General features: G+C 43.4%; 1 protein-coding gene across 22 annotated transcripts in view; it reads right to left on the reverse strand.

Moving 5' to 3' along the window:
- Positions 1 to 19911, reverse strand: part of FBRSL1 (fibrosin like 1) — a 539160-nt gene that overhangs the window by 279521 nt on the left and 239728 nt on the right. For 18 of the 22 annotated variants that reach the window (XM_054082211.1, XM_054082227.1, XM_054082219.1 and 15 more), the window contains one exon: positions 13774 to 13809. The exons of the other annotated variants lie outside the window; for them this stretch is intronic. In XM_054082211.1, the coding sequence (XP_053938186.1) occupies positions 13774 to 13809 (36 nt within the window). The remainder of the gene's footprint in view (positions 1 to 13773; positions 13810 to 19911) is intronic. 22 annotated transcript variants of the gene reach the window in all.

The following is a 19911-nucleotide window of genomic DNA, read 5'->3' on the forward strand; positions in this document are numbered from 1 at the left end:
GTCCTGTCTAATGCCAGTGCTATGCTGCTTTGCCCTTTGTGTCTCAGTTTACACTCCACACAACCACATCCCTTGGAGTACACTCTGGCTCACAGGCCTTCTTAGAGCAGCTGACAATTTTGGATATGTCAGTCCCTGTTGCTGCCAGGTGATACAAACAGGAAAAGTCACTGACCTGATTTTATCCAAGACAAAGGGCTGGGAAGAAAGGGAAAGGGGGAAGGAATAATACCTATAAAATTGTTCTGTTTGGGAGTAGTGTTTTAAGAATGAAATGTTTTCTTCTAGTCCTTTCAAGTGTTCTCCATCCCACATACTCCAAACAGGCACATTATGCCACAGGAATGATTTCACAAGGTCTAACATTCTAGGAAGGGCAGCAGTTTAGCCACCTCCTCAGTGTTCCGCACAACAATTAGCAAGAGTCTCACTATTCATTATGCTCTACATCAAAGATGTGGTCTTGACTTGGATAAGATTTCATATGAACTCTTAAAAGGGATGCATTAAATACATTTCTCAGGAAAAACAGCGTAACAACAACAAACCTGCAAAAAATGAAACACAAGAAACCAACCACACATGCAAACGCACAAGCTTACAGACATTTAATTGCAAAATATATGCGTATGACAGACATCAACAAGCCTACAGGAAGATTCCTGCTTCAGTATTCAATGCAGCCTCAATAAATATTTCAAGGTTTCAAATGGATGCTTTGCAATAGCACAGTTTCCATTTGCACAAGTGCCAGAAGGAAGAATTCAACACAAGCTTAAAGCTAAACCGGAGTATTTTCCTGTAAAACTTTAATTGGGAAACTGACACTATATAATCTGTACATCACTGCCTCCGAGCTGTTGTTAAAAAATTAAAGCTGTATCAAAAGAACTGCTTTGTTAAATTAACACGTTATGCATACCAGACATAATCTGCACCAGGAAAGGAAATAGCTTAGAGTCAAAAATGCAGTGATTGTTATGGTTGTCACTGACAGAGCCCGAGCCAAGCGCTGTAAGCAGACAACAGCATCCCACATGCCTCCCGCACAGACACATGCCCTTCCAAACACGTAGGCTTTATTTCAAAACCTACACAAAACAACGGACAAGCAGGATCCCATTATGGTGATCGTCACCGCTACAAAATACGCAGCAGATTGTGCGAACTGAGCATGATGTTTTGACGACAGACAGGTAGAGGGTGAGGCTGTGCTGCCGCAGTCCTGCCTCTGAGCCCACTTTCTATCACAAGGCTGGCACCAAGGAGGGCACAAGAGCCCCCAGCGACGGCCCGATGGGCGTGAGGGCTCTGGCCTGGCCACGGGAGCCTCTCCCCCACAGCTGTAAGGCACGCCAGCTGCTTGCTCGGCAGCACCCACAGGACATCAGCCGGGGAACAGGAGAAGCTGAGGGGCCTGGTGCGAGGAGAGGGATGGTCACGTAGGGGACAAGCAGCACAGGGCTCTTTAGATGCCAGGCACAAGACACAAAAACTAGTTGGACCTTCTGTTCAGAACTGCCTTTCCCATTTTAGTACATATTAAAGCATTCCCCATCTGTACATCTCACTGTACAAATGAAACGAGTACCACTATCGCCTTTTAAGGCCAGAGAAACTCAGGCACTGAGGTTTGCTCAGAGCCACCTGCCCAGGGCCTCTTCAAAAGCACTACTTTAAAACCTCATTTGCTCAAGGTTTCCCTCTGAAGCTTGTACATTCTTATCCTGAGGTTTGCTCATCAAATATATGACAAAACCAAACTACACGCCCTAAATGGTCCCAAGGATATGACTACCTGTTTCAACCTTTGATGCCCATATCACAGCCACCATCATTTTGGCTCCAGACTAGTCCAGGCTCACCAAGCAGGCTGTGCTTTGAAAAGTGACTCAACACTTTGCATGCCCAAACTCCTGAGAAGAGACTCAAAGAGGCCAACTTTTCTAAAAATATGCAACATGCTCCCTCAGAAAAGACTGGTTCCTCTCGTATCTTTCAAGCTGTTCATCTCCGAACCTGAAGTGCCGAAGTAATTTTGGAAGATTTGATCTATAACGTTTCCGCAATAAGATTTTACAGCTTTGCACGTGACAGTCTGCTAGCTTCATTCCATACATTGAGAGTCGAAACCACTGCTGTGGGCTGCAGCGGTGAAGATGGGTGAACAGTTTTGAGGCTTTTAAGATAAGCAAAATTTCCCTTGACGCTGAAAACTCTTCAGGTGGCTAGAGACAACAGTTTCTACTTTTTTCATGTCTTCTCAGAAAAGAGCTCACATAATTTTATCAGTCTCTGGGGTGACCAGATAACCAAGCTATTTCTGTCTGAACCACTCAATGCATCTCCACCTTCCTGTCACTGGCAATCCACAAGACAACCAGGGGACTAGAGCTAACCACACGGCTCACAACTTAACTGATTAAGTAGGTGGGAACTGATGCCAACTCAGCTCAAAGTGTCTTTCTCTGCTAACCAGAAGCTAGCCGCAAGCTGTAGAGTGGAATGACCACAGATAAGACACTGATACCGAAACTGTCTGGTGAAGTTGCAGCTTCCTGTTCGAGTGTTCTCACAATCTCTTTGAAATTAATCTTCAGCAGGAAACCAGCTGCAGTTAAATAGTCTGTCTAGGTTGTCACGTGGCGTGTATTACTGACTCTTGTTTTCAAGGGACCATTTATTACTCTCTCCCGCCCTCTCCCCGAGTTCTCTAGAAATGAACAGAATTAGGGCTCTTCAGAGAACAGCCTGTCCTTAGTGGGAGGGAATGATGGTTAGGAGTTGGCTGTGACCACCCTCCTCCACCTGTTACAACTTAAGACCTGCCAGTTACACAGTGCTCAGTGGCCTCGGGCGTCTTCACTGGGATATCCTGACCTTCATGCTTCAAGCTCTTTTTCTCTTAAATCAGTGTGCTACTTGGCTGAGATACTATCAAACAGCTTTGGAAGAGCAACATGAATACAGTGAGGAAAATGTGTTCTGCGAACTGGAAAAGGAGGTTTGATCTAACTTTGATCACGAGCCTTACAATCACGCTTGTGCCAACACATGCTTGTATTTTGCTGTGAAGAATGCTTATAGAGAACAGCCTTATAAATGAGTAATTTTGAGAACAAATATTGTATCTCTGATTCATTACGAGTATCGCATTAAGCTTAGCTGCCCAGCTGCTCATGTTGCCCAGAGCCTGCAAGTCCTCGTCCTCACCTAGAGAGGTCAGTAAGAAACTTCTCCCACTGATGCCATTTGGTGTCTGTAACTACGTGACACAATGGGACATCGCTTTTGGAATTCTAATTGGTGTTACAACGATCTGACAATATGTGGAAATCAGTTCACCAAGAATAATTTTGATGAAGAGTAATATAAAACCATATTCTACAACTGAAGGCAGGGTGAAACCCCACAGACAACAGTTATGTTTTTACTTGCTCAGCTCTAGCTGTTTGTAGAAAGCGTGTTATAGAAGGCAAAAAAGCAGCTAACCACGCGGCTGACAGCAGAGTTTCATTATCTACTCAAACAGGTATATGTTTTACCCACCTCAACATAACAAATTTTTTCCTTTGGTAATTAATTGCCAACAGGTCTGAGTATGATGCTGCATGAATTAAAGCACACACTATGCAGTCTACACCATCCTTCATCTACATCACTCTAATTGCTACAACAGGTCCAAAAAATCACTTTGCTTTGATTAGCTGGTTTCAAAGGCAGAATGACCCACCCAATATCTAGTATGACTCTGTTCAAAAAAAACTAAGAACCACACCCCATAGCTTCTGAATCAAACCCAAAACTTCTTTTTGTCTACAGGTACTGAAATACCAGTCTAAGAAACTGAACTGAGGTTTGCAAGCACCGGGGACCTACACAGTCCTAACACGCTTCTCAAAGACTGCCAGTGTCGTGAGGCTTTCTGGAGAACAAATGTAGTGAATTAATCAGACAGGAAAGTTCCTCAGAATACTATAGATCTAGGTCTAAGTGTTCAGGCACACAAAGTCTTATCTATCATATAGAGCAGAGGTGAAATGCAGGCAGTTAATGTATGAATCAGGCTACATTCCCGTACAAACCACTGCAGACGTGTCCACAGTGATGCTATTATACAACAATTTTCCACCATATGGTTGCAAAACTCATAAGATTCACAACCAGTAGCACAGTAATGCACCTGGAAAGAATCTATAAATAGAGGAGTTAATTCCATTTAAATCTAGCTGTGATATCATTTGAGTGTCTAACTCAGCAGCACCACATAAGGACCACAAGTGCTTGCTGGATTTTTTGAGACACGTACTAACACCATAATCAAAAGCAATTTTGAGCTCAAAATTGACCTCAAGGTTACAAGGCTCTATGGCAAGCTGTTCCCTTTCATTGGAAGTACATTGTACAGTGAAGATGTTAGCACGTACACACCGGATGGACCACAGGGCTAATTAAAAAGCAGCTTTGGTGGTTGTATCTGTTCCAAGAGCAGGTCAGTAAACCAAACTTTAAAAAAAGTAATGAAACCAAAGGTGCTACAGAAGCAGACAATTCCTACAAAAACAAAGCAGAGCTCAGAGTGATGAACAGTTGTTTTACTCAAACTCAGTGCCTTCGAGTTCCTGACCTGTGATGAGCTGAAAAATGAAGAGAACAGCTACAGTCCTCGAAAACCAAGCTGAAACCCTGGTATTTGGAACTGAAAGTTAAAAATTTCTCCATGAGTTAGTCTGGTTGATCATGGGGTTTTAAAGAAAATACTTATAATGACCAACTTCTGGGTATGGCAATGCCTGAATTTCAGAATCACACCACTACCTCCCTAGAGCCATTTCATAAAACAAAGAGCTGAGGAAAAAGCAGAGAACTCGGCCTTACCAGCTGCCAAAGGGTATCGCAAAGGCCTTCCATTTCTGCGTGATTCATATCTCACAGACAAGTTACGCGCAACGGTTTCATTTACATTTCTGCCCTTGCCCTGCTTTCCCTGACTTTCTAGAATTACAGCTGGCCCTTTTGCACCATATAAGGAGGAATCTCTCACAGCTTTATTTATTTATTTGCTATAAGGAGAAAGAATACTTTCCTAAAACATTACCAGCAAGTCAGGGTGACTGGGGCTGGAGCCGACCAAAAGGAACTGCGATGCTGAAACGCAAAGGCGGCGGGAAGTGACACTGATGCAGTGTAAGAAACATTTCACATGGCTGGACGAGGTTTCCATCTGAATGCTCCTCTTCTAGCCAAGCAAGATGAGAAATCCAGCCTCTTTAGCAGTGATTTTACTCTCGCAGTAGAAGCTTAACCACTCTGAGCAAGGCAGGGCAGAGACCCTGGCTCCCCCCTGATCTTCTACCTTCTTACAGAAGTGAGCACAGTGCCACTTCTCTCACCCCTTGGGAACAGAGCAGCGCTGCCTTTCCACTGCAAGCACAATTACATGCCCCAGTATATTCACATTTTAGCAGCCAACTTTATTGCAGCCAGGATGAAACATAAAGCGAGAATGAAAGAAACCTCACCCTACAGCAGATTTCACCCCCATTTGCAGTTTTCACAGCAGAGCCACCACACCTTCAGCATGTTACCAAAGCTTGCTCTGGTGAGAGATCTGAATTAGGATTGCAGCTGTTGCTTAGTAAAATAAAGTCTTCTGTTAGGACAAGGAAGAAACTGAAGATCTCTCTCTATCTTTAATAACATACCCCAGATTGGAAAAAAAGAAAAAAAAAAAGAAGACAAGGAGAAAATGCAAGTGACGAAATTGAGTAAAGACCTCCAACCTACAGGAAACCTTCCTTACCCTCTGGATGTGTGGTGACTGGTTTTATCACCAACCCAAATAACTTACCCTCTCTGGACTGGTTTATTTTGTTGCAGTTTAATGCAGAGAAAACCATTTGGGGACTGATAAGCAATCACTCCCTGAGCATAAGTACAACAGGGCATTCCACTGAGCTGCACAATTAAATATTCTACACCTTACAATGCTTTAAGAAAACTGACGGTGTTCTCTAATGCCAATAACACCCACAAAGCAGCTCATGCACTCGATCCCTTTTCCTTGTTCCCTCTTGTTCACCTCCTATTAAGGCAAACAAAACATGTTGTTCATCTTTTATTTCTACAACAGTGCTCTGAGTTAGCAGTGCTGTTATTTCCTCTGCTGCTCCCCTTACGCTCCGTGGTTTTGGGTGCGGGTTTCTGCAAGGGCATATTGAGATATGAGATAAAACAAGAGAGCGTGAACCCCTGTTTCCCCTCATAATGAATTTCCTCTGAGGAACCTACCCCAACAACCAGCACAACAAACACCAGCACACTCTGCAGCCCTCAGGAATGGGCGATTGTAACCCCTTCTCTAGGTTGGAAACCCTTGCAATGCCAATTCTCACTGCACAAGACTATTAGAGAACTAAAGAAAAATCAAAAGCAAATAGCCCAAGAGGCCCCAACGCTTAACCCCTGTTCACTGTGCTCATCAGGTAAGTAGCTCTGATTCTAATCAACCGTCTGTTTTAATCATCTTTTTGTTGGGATGGTTAAAGAGAATGAAAAGTAAGTTAAAACAAGGAAATGGATTGTAAGGAAAGAGAGACAAAAGAGCAAATAACAATGTGAAAACAGCTGAGACACACAAGCAAATACCTTGCCCTATCACACAAAGAAAGCTACAGCATATATATGACACAACTGCGTCAGGACAGTCTTAATCAAAAAGGTCCAGAAATAAAGACCAGATATTCTCAAAATCCTTTGCCTTTCCTCTTCAGCAGGATGTAATCCTTTCCAAGCTGGTGAATTCAAGATGGATTTAGGACAGCTCTTCATTTAACGTGCAAGGCCAGTGACAGCAAGGTTATCCTACCCCAAAAGCCAAGGAGCACTGGGAATTTCAGGGGATGTGCCTGTATAACAATAGCATCTTTCTAGTCAGATTAGAGAGCTGTCCCCCCGCGCCCCGAGCCAAGGGCAACAGCAGGGGAGATGAAACACGCACGCAAAAATCACACAGAAGTCATATATCCCGTCCCTTAAGGGGCTTCCAAGGGGTGGTGGTGTCAGCTGGCGGCAGCTGGGGGGTTTATGGAAACCAGCATCGCCCATCCCGCTCCGGCCGCAGGGCCCAGGGGAGCGGGCTGCCAGCACAGCTGCACCAGGAGCCGCGGCAGCAGCCCCTCTGCCGAGGCCATGGGCTCCGGCAGAGCGGGACTCGCGCAGAGAGGGCCCTTTGTGCTCACTTACGGCTGCGGAGATGAGTGAAAATTTATGGGACTTTCCATCCTAATGAAAAACAGAGGTCATCTAAGAAGAAACAGACTTTGACAAAAAGGAAACTTCTAAAGGAAAACGTGTTGCAAGGAAGTTCGTGGACCTCACTATTTGTAAAGCTGAAGTATGGAGTTTATTTAGGTTTGTACTTCTGCTTACACTTTTCATGGGACATTTCAAAAACCCTCAAGAACTCCCACGGATCTGGAATAATATATGTACTAATTACTCAACAGCATTTGAGCTCATGGGCTATGGAACAGACTCCAGAGCCAAGAGGTCAGTTCCTGCGCTGCCTGACAGCAACCTGGCTCCGTCCCACACAGCACTCGGAGCAAACAAACTCTTATGAACTCAGCTCCTCCAGGAGAATTTAAACATGGGGATAGTTCTTGTAAAGCGAGGCTATTTAGGAGGTTAAATGCTTGACACCCACCATTATATTCCTAACCCTCCAAAATACCTGCTGTCTGAAACAGAACTCATTCCAGAACGCTTTACGTATCTATCACATATTATAATTTTCCTATATTTTTAAATCCTTTGTGCTGTCATTGCTCTTACAGGCCACACCACTTTATTACAGTCCCTTTGTCTTTTCTCTTTCTAATGGAGTATCTGCCTTCAAAGACATGGTATTGCTCCACCTGAAGGGGACTTATCCAGAAGAAAAGGACAATTATAATCTCTCTTTTATACTTGGCATCATGGCAAAACTAGATTGATACTTATTTTGGAATTATTACTCCCTATTCATAAATCTCGTCCAGAAAGTCCTGCTCACGTTGCCAGCCCACAGGCACACTACTGTAGGAAAAACATATTAAATTCACTTTTATCATTTAAATTTGGCTCCAGCTCAAGGAGTTTTAGATTCCTAACAAGAGCCCTGCTTCCAATATTGATTTTTGGCAAAGAAAAATGCTAATTTATCAGAGGTCCTAAAATACAATGAATTTTCCAGCCCAGCTAACAAATGTTACCTACCTACACAAGAGAGATTTTTCATCACTGTGTGACAGACTGGCAGGTGGAGAAACCCCATCAGTTACAATCCAACTTTGCCTCTGGTCACCATGCGTGCTTCCACACCCATGAGCTGAAGCACACTCAAGAGTTCCCAATCATTAGTATTTTATGCTTTACAGCAATAATTTTGTTGATCTTTATGCAGAAATTTATCCTTCACAGAACATCAGTTTCTTTACAGCAATCTCAAAGATGGTAAGGTATATAATCATCACCTTGGGACTCGGGCCACGCTCTGTTTAGGAAGCAATACTGACTTAAGCTATACAGAAAGCTGTAAACTCTATAGAAAAGATGCTGTTGAAGGGTTTTTTCCAAGTCTGACAATTTAGTCTCCAGCCTAAAAGCACAAGAGCATCCTTGAAACACAGAGCGGATCAAGGGAATGTTGCTGGCATAATCTTCAGCGAGCTTCTGTAACCATTACACTGAAACGGTGAACCTGCCCGCACACGCACCAAGGATCTCTGGCGTGGGAACAGCCTCCTTAGTGGGGACCATCTGTTTCAAGGTTTCACAGGATTGCACTGAGCTGGCATAAAACTGAAACAGGCCATGAAAAGAGCTTTACAGGGTATATGAGGGTATATAAACCTGAAAAGAGTCAACGGTTCCTAGGCTGATGATTACCTAGTACTTTGCAGTCATTCGTATCTCTCCTCCTTCCCACGAGCTGCCTGTGCTGGACGCTGTCTCCATGCTGTCATTCAGGTGAATTACAGCTCAGCACTTGCTGACCCAGAAAGTGTTTGTGGGGGAACAAGCTAAAAAGATCTCAGTGGCTAAGGTAGTCACAGGCAGCTGTGTTGGGCAACCACCCCACTTTACACTCTCACCAACCGCACAGCACAGGAGAGGAGTCCTGGAAGGCTACAAGGATCATCAGAAGGAACTGGAAAACCTGTTCCAGAAATCCACACTATAGGAGGAGAGAGGGAGTCAGGAAGGAGCAGACTGGGGTACAGGCAGATGATGCAGTGGGGCTCACAGTGCTCAAAGCTTACACAGCGCTTGCCTGCGCGACTTCAGGTTCCAGCTTCATCTGAGTAACAAGATGATCATCCTCAGGCTGTGTTACTAAGCAGAAGAGAAGGAGGCTGCAGATAGCATTGAGTTGATTCTGGATGACCCAAGTGTCTCTGCAAGCCTTATGGTGTTCTGCACATTTCGTTCTATCCATGAGCTGCAGTCTAAGTTATCCAAGACACCGGTTTCTGGCACTCAACAAGGAAGATGTAAAATCAACAGAATTTGATGAGCTGCCAAGGATTTGACTAGGCTGCAAAGACTTTGATATTTTACAGAAGCTCAGAATAAAAATCAGCTGCTGCTGTTGCCAAGTGTATGTTAGTGTTTTTATTAAAAAAAAAAAAATCTTCAAAGAACAAATAAAACCAAACAAAGACGTCTCACACTCCTGTACTTTTGTTCCAAGGTACACTCAGACAGGTTGGTTCACCGGCTGTCCATTTGCCATATGCTTTCATGTTAATCCTTTTTTTTCACGCCACACTTTAACCCCTTCTATTTCAGAAGAGGAACAGCTGCACAGATGCTCTATAAATAAACTACATAATTTATTGGAAGAGGTTTTTTGTTTATTTTTTTACGCTACCAGATATTCCCAGATCCAGCCTTTTCCATGCTCTCTTCAAAACTAAGTCAAGCTCAAGTACAGCTTGGGTGTGTCGATAGGATGTGCTCAACCTTATAAACAATTGCAATTTTTTAGCCATTAATAACAAACTGTAGGAACTGATTTTATGTTCATTGTAATCACTTCTAACTACCTTAAGTCCTAGATTGACTTAAGTATCAAAAATAAATTTGAAAAGTAGTTCACAGGCTGGATCTATACCAGTGATAAATATAGGAAGCTCGACATACAGCCAATTTCTAATTCTTTGCACATCTTTTAAACAAATCAGTGCATTTTCAGGCAGACAGGCCTCCCATCCTGCCACCAAAACGAAAATCTGTTTTGTCTGCTCTGAGGACAGACAGACCTTTCTGACTAAAATCACTAATCTCATTTGTGTGTGCAGGAAGTGTGACAAATGGCTGGAGTCGTTTATCACTCATATGTAACCATCAAGTCATAAAGGGAGTAAGGCATTAACCTCCATAAACAAACTAGCATTCTATTTCTCAGCACAGCGGAAGTATACATTTATTAAGATAAGGATATGAAACACATGCTACTGATGAGATAAGGAGCTTGCAGAAACAATACGGACATAGCTATGTCTCGTTATCCACGTAAAAGTAAACGCTGTTCAAAACTTTATTTTGAGAAATAGATTTATAAGGAACTGGCTGCGGTATCTACAGATAAACGGTGAAACTATGTGCCAAGTCACTGTTAGCACTACTTTTGAGGCTACAGTTTAAGTATAAGTGCAGCTGAAGTTAACCAGAGGTTACGTGGTAACTTCAACAACACCTGAATTTCATGGAGTTACTTCAAGCACAGTCCTTATTCAGGCACGTAGCCTCCATGGGGAAGCCTGAAGTCAATGAGGGTATATTCAACACCCAGGAATTATTATTTAGATACTTGCATTTCATTTTCTTCTTACTTCTAGCTCCAGGGTCTGTACCCTATATAGGTTTGCTGAGACTTTCAACATCAAACTGCTCTGACCGCGCAGATGGGCCTCGCTTGCCTTCTCTCTCTCTGGCCCAGCTGGATGAGCTGAACCTTGCACTGACTTTCTTCACACAAGTTTACTATTACAGGTTTTAGGTCCTCTTTCTGTAAATGCACGTTTCCTTAAAACACCCTTTTTCTACAAATGTTTCTGAAAGCCAACATCCCTGCAAGGACGGCTGAAGCGAGCGAGTGGTGAAGCGTGCAGATTCAAAATGAGCTAATTAGAAATGAACACACACAAAATAGTTTGTGGTCTTTAAGCAGCTGCTTACAAAACCCAGTACAAGAAGTTCACCAAGTAACGATACGTATCATCATTCCACAAGTGACAGTGTTCCACAACGCAGGCCAAGCACAAATAACAGGGAGGAGCACTCAACGCAAGGTCGGCGTCTCCACCGCGCCTCCTGCTAGCACTATTCTTTATCGTGCTTCCACCATGCTGACAACCAACCTATTGGATGCAAACGGGGGCAGAACCAAAACACTGACAGAGTGTTTCAGATACAGCTGCTTTCAAGAGAAAATGAAAACTGTTACAAGATCCTATGGACAACCCCTGGTCTGGGGCCGGCTGTCTCGAACATCTCTCTGCCACCTGAGAGAATCAGCTTCCAATGCAGGTCTGGGCCAGCGAGGTCTGGCAGTGCTGGAAGTGATAGTCTCTGCCGTATGCTAAATCAATTTAGAGCAGCATCGGAGCCTGAAGGGAAATGGTCAGCCTCAACAGCTGGTACGTGGTGAGGCAGAAGGCAGTTTAATAGGGAAAATGACAACCCATAAGGAAAAGCGACCCCGCTCACACTACTCATGATCTCAAAATACTATCTTGGCACACAGAAAGCTCTCGCCTCCCTGGAGAAGTTATGGGTTGGCTAAATAAAAGAACCTCATCCCCACACAAGCAGAGAAAAGGAGCCACAGATTTTCTCAAAATCATTTCTCTGAGAGACAAAAGTAAATTTCATAACAGCCAGCAATGGAGGGAAAAACAGTCCTATGATTTATTGGCCTTGACACTCTAGAAAGAATTCTTTGGCCTTTTTCCATTAAGATTTCGCAACCTACATTATAGCCAGTGGGAAATTGTTTAATTCCCAAACCATGCCCTCAGTCATAAAATCTGTGAAGATTCATTATTATTTATGGGGTGCCACAGGCATGCATGCATGGCATTTTACAGACAAATAGAAGCTACAGCATCTGCCTTTAGAAGCTTAGATGAATCCAGCTGTTCCCATGTTTGGGAAGCAGCTCTCAGCTGGTCCTACAACAAACAACTCCTCATCCCTCAATGAAGTAAGTAATGATACTCACCTGGGAGGCTGGAAAGATTTAGATGGGAGGATACTTGGGAGACATGTCGTTACCGTCTAAAAACTTCTGACATTATTTCATTAAAATCGCAAGACTTTTCAAGACATATGCTGTTTTGTAATGGATTTATGATGAAAATGGGCTTAGTCTTGTATTACGAATTTCTGATAATATGTGTAACAGCACATGACAGCTATGAAATCAGACCATAAATTCTGCACTGCCCACCAATTTTCCTCTGTGTGCATAGCACCAGGTAGGAGCTCATAGGTTCCATCATACAGCTCTAAACACACAACATAAACTATTGAAAGAAAATAATTTCTGTGATAGTAGCATAAAAAAAATCGTGTACCAAATCACCACATCAACTTCCTGAAGTATATAAAATCCATCCTTGTTCTGGTCTATGAAAAGTGAGCATTTAGAGCCCTTGGGAAGAAGAAGAGTTTGGGACCATTACACCTAGAAGGCAAAACTTTACCATGGCAGAGGTCACAAAATCAGCACTTAGTGTCCATAAGCGTTTGCAGGAATTGTTAGTTGGACTGAGACATCCTCGTTCAGATTTGTGTGCCAGACCAGCATATGCCTTCATCTGCACTAGCAATGGAAGTATACATGACAGTGGCTGAATGACTGGGCTATCAGAACAGCTATCTACACATCATATACATCCATTAGGAGAGTCAGATATAATGCAATTCCAGGTATTTTCATGTTGACATTGCTAAGGCGCTCACACCTTCTCCTGTTTCCTTACTGGTATATACAATAAGGTCTATGTGCCTGCCTTTTTGGACAGCTGAGCAGCGAAGGAACCCAAAATAAACAAATAATTATACCACCTCTACATAAAGAAATGTTATTATTGCACATACAAACAAAAGGCATGTGAACAGAAATGGTCAATTAAACATCACTGTTACATTTGCATACACATGCAGACCTGTCCTGGCCCTGTAGCACCAGCCCTACAGCAGTGGTACCTATGGCACTCCCATGACAAAACCACCTGCAACAATCTCCTAGGGAAACAAGAGAGCTTGTAAATAAGAGAATACTGATTTTTATTTTGCTCGCGCTGGTGAGGGTCACAATTCTTCTTAAAATTCAGTAATTCTGTCTTTGATTCTTATATTTAATGCACAAATGAAAACCTGTATGTGGGAAGGAAGGAGAGAAGCATCTCCCACCGGTATTGAAAACTCTCCCCACTCATGTCTTTTAATTCTCAGGAGGTGACTATCCAGCTGAAACCTACTATAAATCAACAAAGCAACCCTCCCTGTAAGTATAAAATTAAACTGAAGAAGCCCCCAGAAGCTTAATGCGCTCTCACACGCCAGGGCTGCTCCCTGCCGGGTGCCTGACAGCCTTGTACTCTAACTCTGGCTTTTATGTTCTGCATTTCTTTCATGTCAGTGGCTATGCAATAGGTAGTGTAAACCTCTGCAATCAACATCAACAGAAGTGAAAGAATTAGCTGTAAAATGACTTACGGAGTAGCCTCTTCCTGAAAGCGATTGAGCAGAACTCTGTGGGAGGAAACAATATGCCACAGTAAGTAATGCAAGAGATTCTGTGTAAGGTAAGATAAGAATCATTTTGCGATTCCCTCCCCCAGCCCAGTATTCCTTAGGGCGAAACTTCACAACCAGAGCGCCTCAAATGATCTTCTGACATTCTGCATGCTGCCACAGGAGCAGCAGCAAAAGAGCATTTCCAGGTGAAGGCTCTGGGACTATTTCAGACAAGGGTTTTGTAAGCTAGAGCAGGGCTTCGACAACACCTCCCAACTATGGTAAAAGCTCCCAGCGTGGGATACGTCTTCACAGCAGCAGAGTAGGCATTTTGAACCATCCCTCTTCAGCATGTAATGCAGTTTCCAAGGAACAGCACACGTGTGTAAAGATGCTCCCCTGAATCAGGGCTGCACATTTTGCCTCACCGACTCCAACTTTCAAACATGAGACCACATATCCCACTTTCCATTCCCCTCTATGAATTCATGAGCCTCCAGCCTTCGTTGCTGCAGTATTACCGTATGACAACTCTATCTGAAAAAAACAATAGCAGCAAAGCACTAATTTATCATCTCTCAGAGCTTTAATAAGCATTCTGTCCCTTTTGAATAAGTTAAATTACATTGTTTACTCCTGCTCTTCATTTCAGCTCCTCCTGCTCCTTTCTCTACCACGTCCTTACCTCTTTCACACGCTGCCAAATCATTTGATTCTGTTCCTTTTCAGTACACCATCTCCAGTCACTTGGATCCCTTTCTCCTCTCTACAACCCAAGACTGACGAGCTGCTGTTTTTCACTAGCAGTGGCTTTCTTGAAGCAGCTAAATGAATTCCACCTCCATCTCCAGCTGCTGCTCTACGCCTTCTTTTCGGAAATTAAAAAGAAGCTGGGAACAGTGGTGGCATATGACACCACATGACCTAGCAAGTCCTCTGCAGGCCAATTTCCAAGTGTGATTTATAATCACGATGCCCTCGCTACGTGATTTTATTAAACAAGAATCAGGGAGCCTTAGCACTCCTGTTTCCAAGACTGATGTTCTAGTGGGTAACAAAGCCTGAACCAAAGTGCTCAATTGTTGCAGGCTGATCTTTGAGGATTGTTTGCCTTTTCGCAGCAGCACCAGAAGTTACCGCATTACTAAACCACCACAATAGCACAATATCCCAAAGAGACCGATGCAAACTGATTGCAGGCTACTGCAAACACTTGTAATTTTCCACCAGTAAGATAACAGTGTCTTTGTACAACCTGTTTGCAAACCTTTTGATCCAAAGCTACATAGATACACGCAGAAACCTTTCCAGACTCCTGCACTCAATGGAAGACTCGACTGTCTTGTTGGTCTGCCCATGCATGCCCTATGCCACTGTGTTGCAACTGCCCTGGACACCAGAGAAGCAATTTGCCAGCCAAGTGCCCGTGCAGTAAAGTTTTCATGGTGAAGAAGAGACAACAGCAAAGCCCTACAATTAAATGAATGTGCTGCTAGAGGAAGAAGAGATCCCCTTTAGCCCTCTCACCAGCTGGCACAGGAACCAGGGTGCCAGACGGAAGGAAACCTGTGGCACAGCTCTTCGCAGGTCTCGCGCACAGGTCTGCAGCTGATGGGTGAGGGGGTGTCAGCCCCCATCCCTGGCATGCAGTGCCTGCACCTCTGTCCTGCTGGAGCTCAGGAGACCTTCGGAAAGGGGAGCTTGAGACAGTAATAACAAACCACTAACAGTGCTTAACTTTCTGCCTTCTGCATATCATACACATTGATTTGGCCTCTACCTTCAAACACTACAGAGAAGTAGAAAGCCATTTGCACACCTTTTTGATGTAAGCTGCCCAGAAATAAAGCTACAGACTGGTAAAATTAAGCGCAGTAGTATTTATCTCTGTTTTCGAGAAAACAAGACAAATCTACCCTTCTCTCTAAACACTTAAAAAAAAAAAAAAGAGAACAAAGCAACTCATGGAATTCAACCTTGTATAGAAAAAAGGTTAACAACCATATCCTGCTCTCTACATAAGTATGTTGAGCAGCTGAACACAATTATCTCTTCTGACACTATGGATAGGCAGTTCACCTGAAGTACACGTCAAAAGGAGGAGAGGGCAAACTGCCTGCCTGGAGAGCTGGGAGAAGGACAGGAGAAAGAGTGGCAGATCTCACTCTCTCCACCCCACCCCCAGACAACTCAGACTTAACAAAGATTGACAAGGTCTAACAAATTGGAAATGATAACCAAAAACAGAAACAAGAGGTTTCATTAGAAGCTTCTCTCTAGGGAAACAGCTCTCAGAGCATTTTCACTTCAACAGCTATTTTCAATCTTTGAGTCTCGTGCATGCCCAAAATATCTTCCCGGGATGGAGCAGACCTTGGACAACAAACTCAAACGCGCTAACAACAGACCTGCTTTTCTAAGATAACTTTCAGGCATCCCAAGCTGTTCAAGAACCCCAGGAATCTGCAGGCCACTGATTTAAAACCACCAAGGAGAAAACAATAAAAACAGTTGCTGAATAAAGCGTTACATCAGAAATAATTAAAACTGAATGGCAATTTACTTTGGCATTTTAACTGAATGGCAATTTACTTTGGCATTTTTTCACATCTAAGAACTTTTTCCTCCCTTATAAGTTTTAACAGTAAATTTCCTGGAAATCAAAGGGTGGGAAAGGGGTGTGTCCCCCTCTGAATTTTTATTGCATGTATAAAGTTAGTAACTGGTGAATTCTTTGGATTCAACTTGTAAAATCCTGGCCAACAATTAGGTTTGTGCACAGCCATCTCCCACACTCTCCAGAGCAGTTGGTGTGCATTCTTCTGCACATCTAACAAACCACTACTGCTTTTTTGGTTAGCTGGGAACACTGTGGGCTCTTTAGGAGGATCCATACCAACTGCCACATGGAGAAGCTTTGAAACCCCCAGCTAATATCAGCTCTGAGTGCCAGAGCAGAACAGTTTGCGTGCAACTGTGATGGATGTTTCCAAAGAAAAAGAATCTTTGGGGGATGATATAAACATAGCTCAATCCATATGCCTCTATATCAAGATCAAATAACGAGAAAAGTAATCAATTGTGGTCACAAATTTAAGAAATCTTAGTGGCAGTTTAACTTGGCATCTACCTAAAGTTGAAGAAACCTCCTTTGACTATGAATGAGCTCTTGTCTGGCGAGAGCAGCTACTGCAGCAAGTTTTCAGCTGGAATGACTTACAGAGGCTCTTACCTCCAGGACAGGAACACTTATATGGAGAGCTTACATAAAATTCTTATTCTCAAAATAGTCTATCTCATATTTTAGACAATTTTCTCCCACTATGAAGATTCCACAAGCAGCAGAGTACGATGGTCACTACACTACAAAGCTAGCCACACTCATGTTAGTGCTGCACCAGCCAGCACCTGCCCGGTAGCTTTGGTTCACTCAAGACCAGAACCCAAACCAGCTCTTACGGCTGCAACCCAGGCAGCCAAGCAGGCTCCGTTCTGGCCTTCAAACACTGAAGAAAGCATGGCAGGCAGGAAAGATGCAACCAAACACGCAATTCAAAGACAGAAGAACACGACCTCACGCCAACTCTCAGCAGGAACAGCTATCATGCCATTCCCTTCCAAAAAGCCTTCACATCTGCAAAACCCAACACCCCAGAAGTGGTGGGAGATGGGGAGAGCACCATGCCGACCCAGCCCAAGCGCTGCCTGCTCCAAGCTCTGCCAGCTCTCCGGCAAAGCCGCATCCGTGCTGAGCCTGCAGCCACAGCTCCCGTTGGCCGCAGCTGCCGCGTGAAGGAATCCTGAGCAGACTCTCGAGGAGGGCAGAGGCCCTCTCTGCCTGGCTTGAGCTTTTGTGCCTCTCACACCTCTTTCAGCACTGCCTAGAATACCCTGGGTTTCTAGGGGAGACTGTTAGTAGTTAGGGGCAAAATGAGTGTGGTCTGTGCATTTAATGGCGCGTAAGTGGAACTACAGTGCTAGATGGCATTTGTGCATAAAGATAAATGGCTTATAATATTTTGCAGATGATCTGCTCTTTTACAACTAAAGATTTTGGGTTCCTTTTAAACCCAAGGTTAAAACCAAAACCAGACAACCCAGAGAAGACATTTTAGTTATGTCACAGACTGAATTATTTCTACCTTGGGATAGCTCTTGTGTTAATTACGCTGGGTATAAAAAAATACACCTCTTTGGCAGCAAAGACAAAATCTCAGTGTTGAAAGACTCTATTATCCCCTCACCAATGTCCTTGAGAGTTTGAGTTACACTGCAATCTGCAATCGTATTTAAAAGATTTCTTCCTTTATTCCTGATAAACACCATGATTGCAATTTAGAAAAGAAAATCATCAAACCCTCACCAATAACCTTCAGCAGGTTTTCCAGATCATCTATTAAATTAACATGAAAAGTTATTTCCCTTGTATAAATAAAAGCACGGCCTTCCACCGTTCTGGTCATGCAAAAAAAATCAAGACACCTTCTGTTTATTTTCTTAAAGCCCTTGTGTTAATTATTTAACTAGAAAGACAGTGGGAAGGGCTTTAAAATCCAGTAATAATCAAGGCAATAGGACACCTCAAACAACTCTCAACGCATCAGGCAGGTTTCAATTCGGATCTTTTGTATCTTTGATATACAAGCTGACTCTAAGGGGATTAGATAAAAGCAGATGATGGCAGCACAACCACAAAATTAGCTCTTGTGTTTTAGTATTTACCTCCCTCCTTTTTGGCCAAAAGACCTAAATTAACATTCCAGAAATGTCAAGAATTCATTGCAGCTTTTCTGAAATGTGCCACTTTTGTTGGCTGAAAGCAAAAGTTTATCAAGTACTCCCAAGCCAGCTACTGAAATAATTGTTTTGGGCAAACAGCTATTCCTGTGTGGGCACAGGACTATCGCCACCGCTATTATTTATGCTACTCCCATGTAAATGTGGAAACTGAGGCAGAGGAAGACTTAGATGTGCCCAGTGTCACTTGAGAAGTCCCCAGCAGAGGATGTCATGGAGGCAGACCTCCCAGCTCCTCTTTAGCGCCTAATCTCCCCTTTGCCAAATCACAGGCCTGAACTTACCACATGGCCCAATGGCGCAAGCCTGAGCTGGCTGATTACAACTCAGCAGAGTTAATCAATAATATGGAAAGAATTTTTTGTTACGTTCATAGCTTTTTTCCAAGATGAAAACTCACCTTAGCTGTACCTGTCTTCCAGTATTTCTTGGTTACCCCAATTCTGCATTCAAACAGGACTGGGCCATAAGGAAGTGTGCACACTTACCCGTCCACTTGGTCATTCACAGAACATTCAACAACAGAATACTCACTCAGCTTTCAATACTGGAGAAATCTAGTATTTCCTTTCCAAGTAAGTCCCTTATTAAAACTCAAATTCCTGGGAATGGGACAAGTAAGCGGGAAGGAGGGCAAAAAGGAACAAGGGCAAAAGATATCCCAGACCTTAACACGGAGTCTCTCAATGCAATTAATTTCCATAGTCACACTCCCGTCTGTTAATACAATGAGTTCAATTGGCTTGGCAAAGGTCACAGAGCACATCTGATGTTCACTGAGATTAGAAATCAGGACCTGACAGGATAACTGCAATACGTGGTGAATGATTATGGATGGCATGCAAGACTTGAATGTGTTCTTTAGTTCACTTATTTTATTACATTGCACAAACCAAAGAGGTATGCTTGGAAATACTGCAAAACCAGGTCAGTAAGCTATCATACCACACAAGTTTTAAACATCTGCAACTGGCTTGATAAGCTACAGAACAGCTTCCAACCAAGATGCTTATATTCCTAGAGCTGATGGCCAGAGACAGCAGAAGGAAAGATGGCCACTGACTAGAAATTAATGAACTGCATACAGTAAGCCAGGAAATGGGGAACAACGGACAGTGTGTGTCACAAAGAGTTTGCAGCCCACATGTTGCTATCCCAGGCCTTCAAAAAAACTCCTTCAGTGCACTCATTAACATCCCAGACTACTGCACTGAGGTGCTCCTGGGCTGAGACATGCCAAGCTCTGCTGTCCCACCACCACCCTGCCCAGAGCCAAGACCAGGCGTCCCACGCATGCTGAAGTTTGCAAAGTGGATAAAT

This window comes from Cuculus canorus, chromosome 17, assembly GCF_017976375.1.
Source record: "Cuculus canorus isolate bCucCan1 chromosome 17, bCucCan1.pri, whole genome shotgun sequence".
Taxonomy (NCBI): Eukaryota; Metazoa; Chordata; class Aves; order Cuculiformes; family Cuculidae; genus Cuculus; species Cuculus canorus.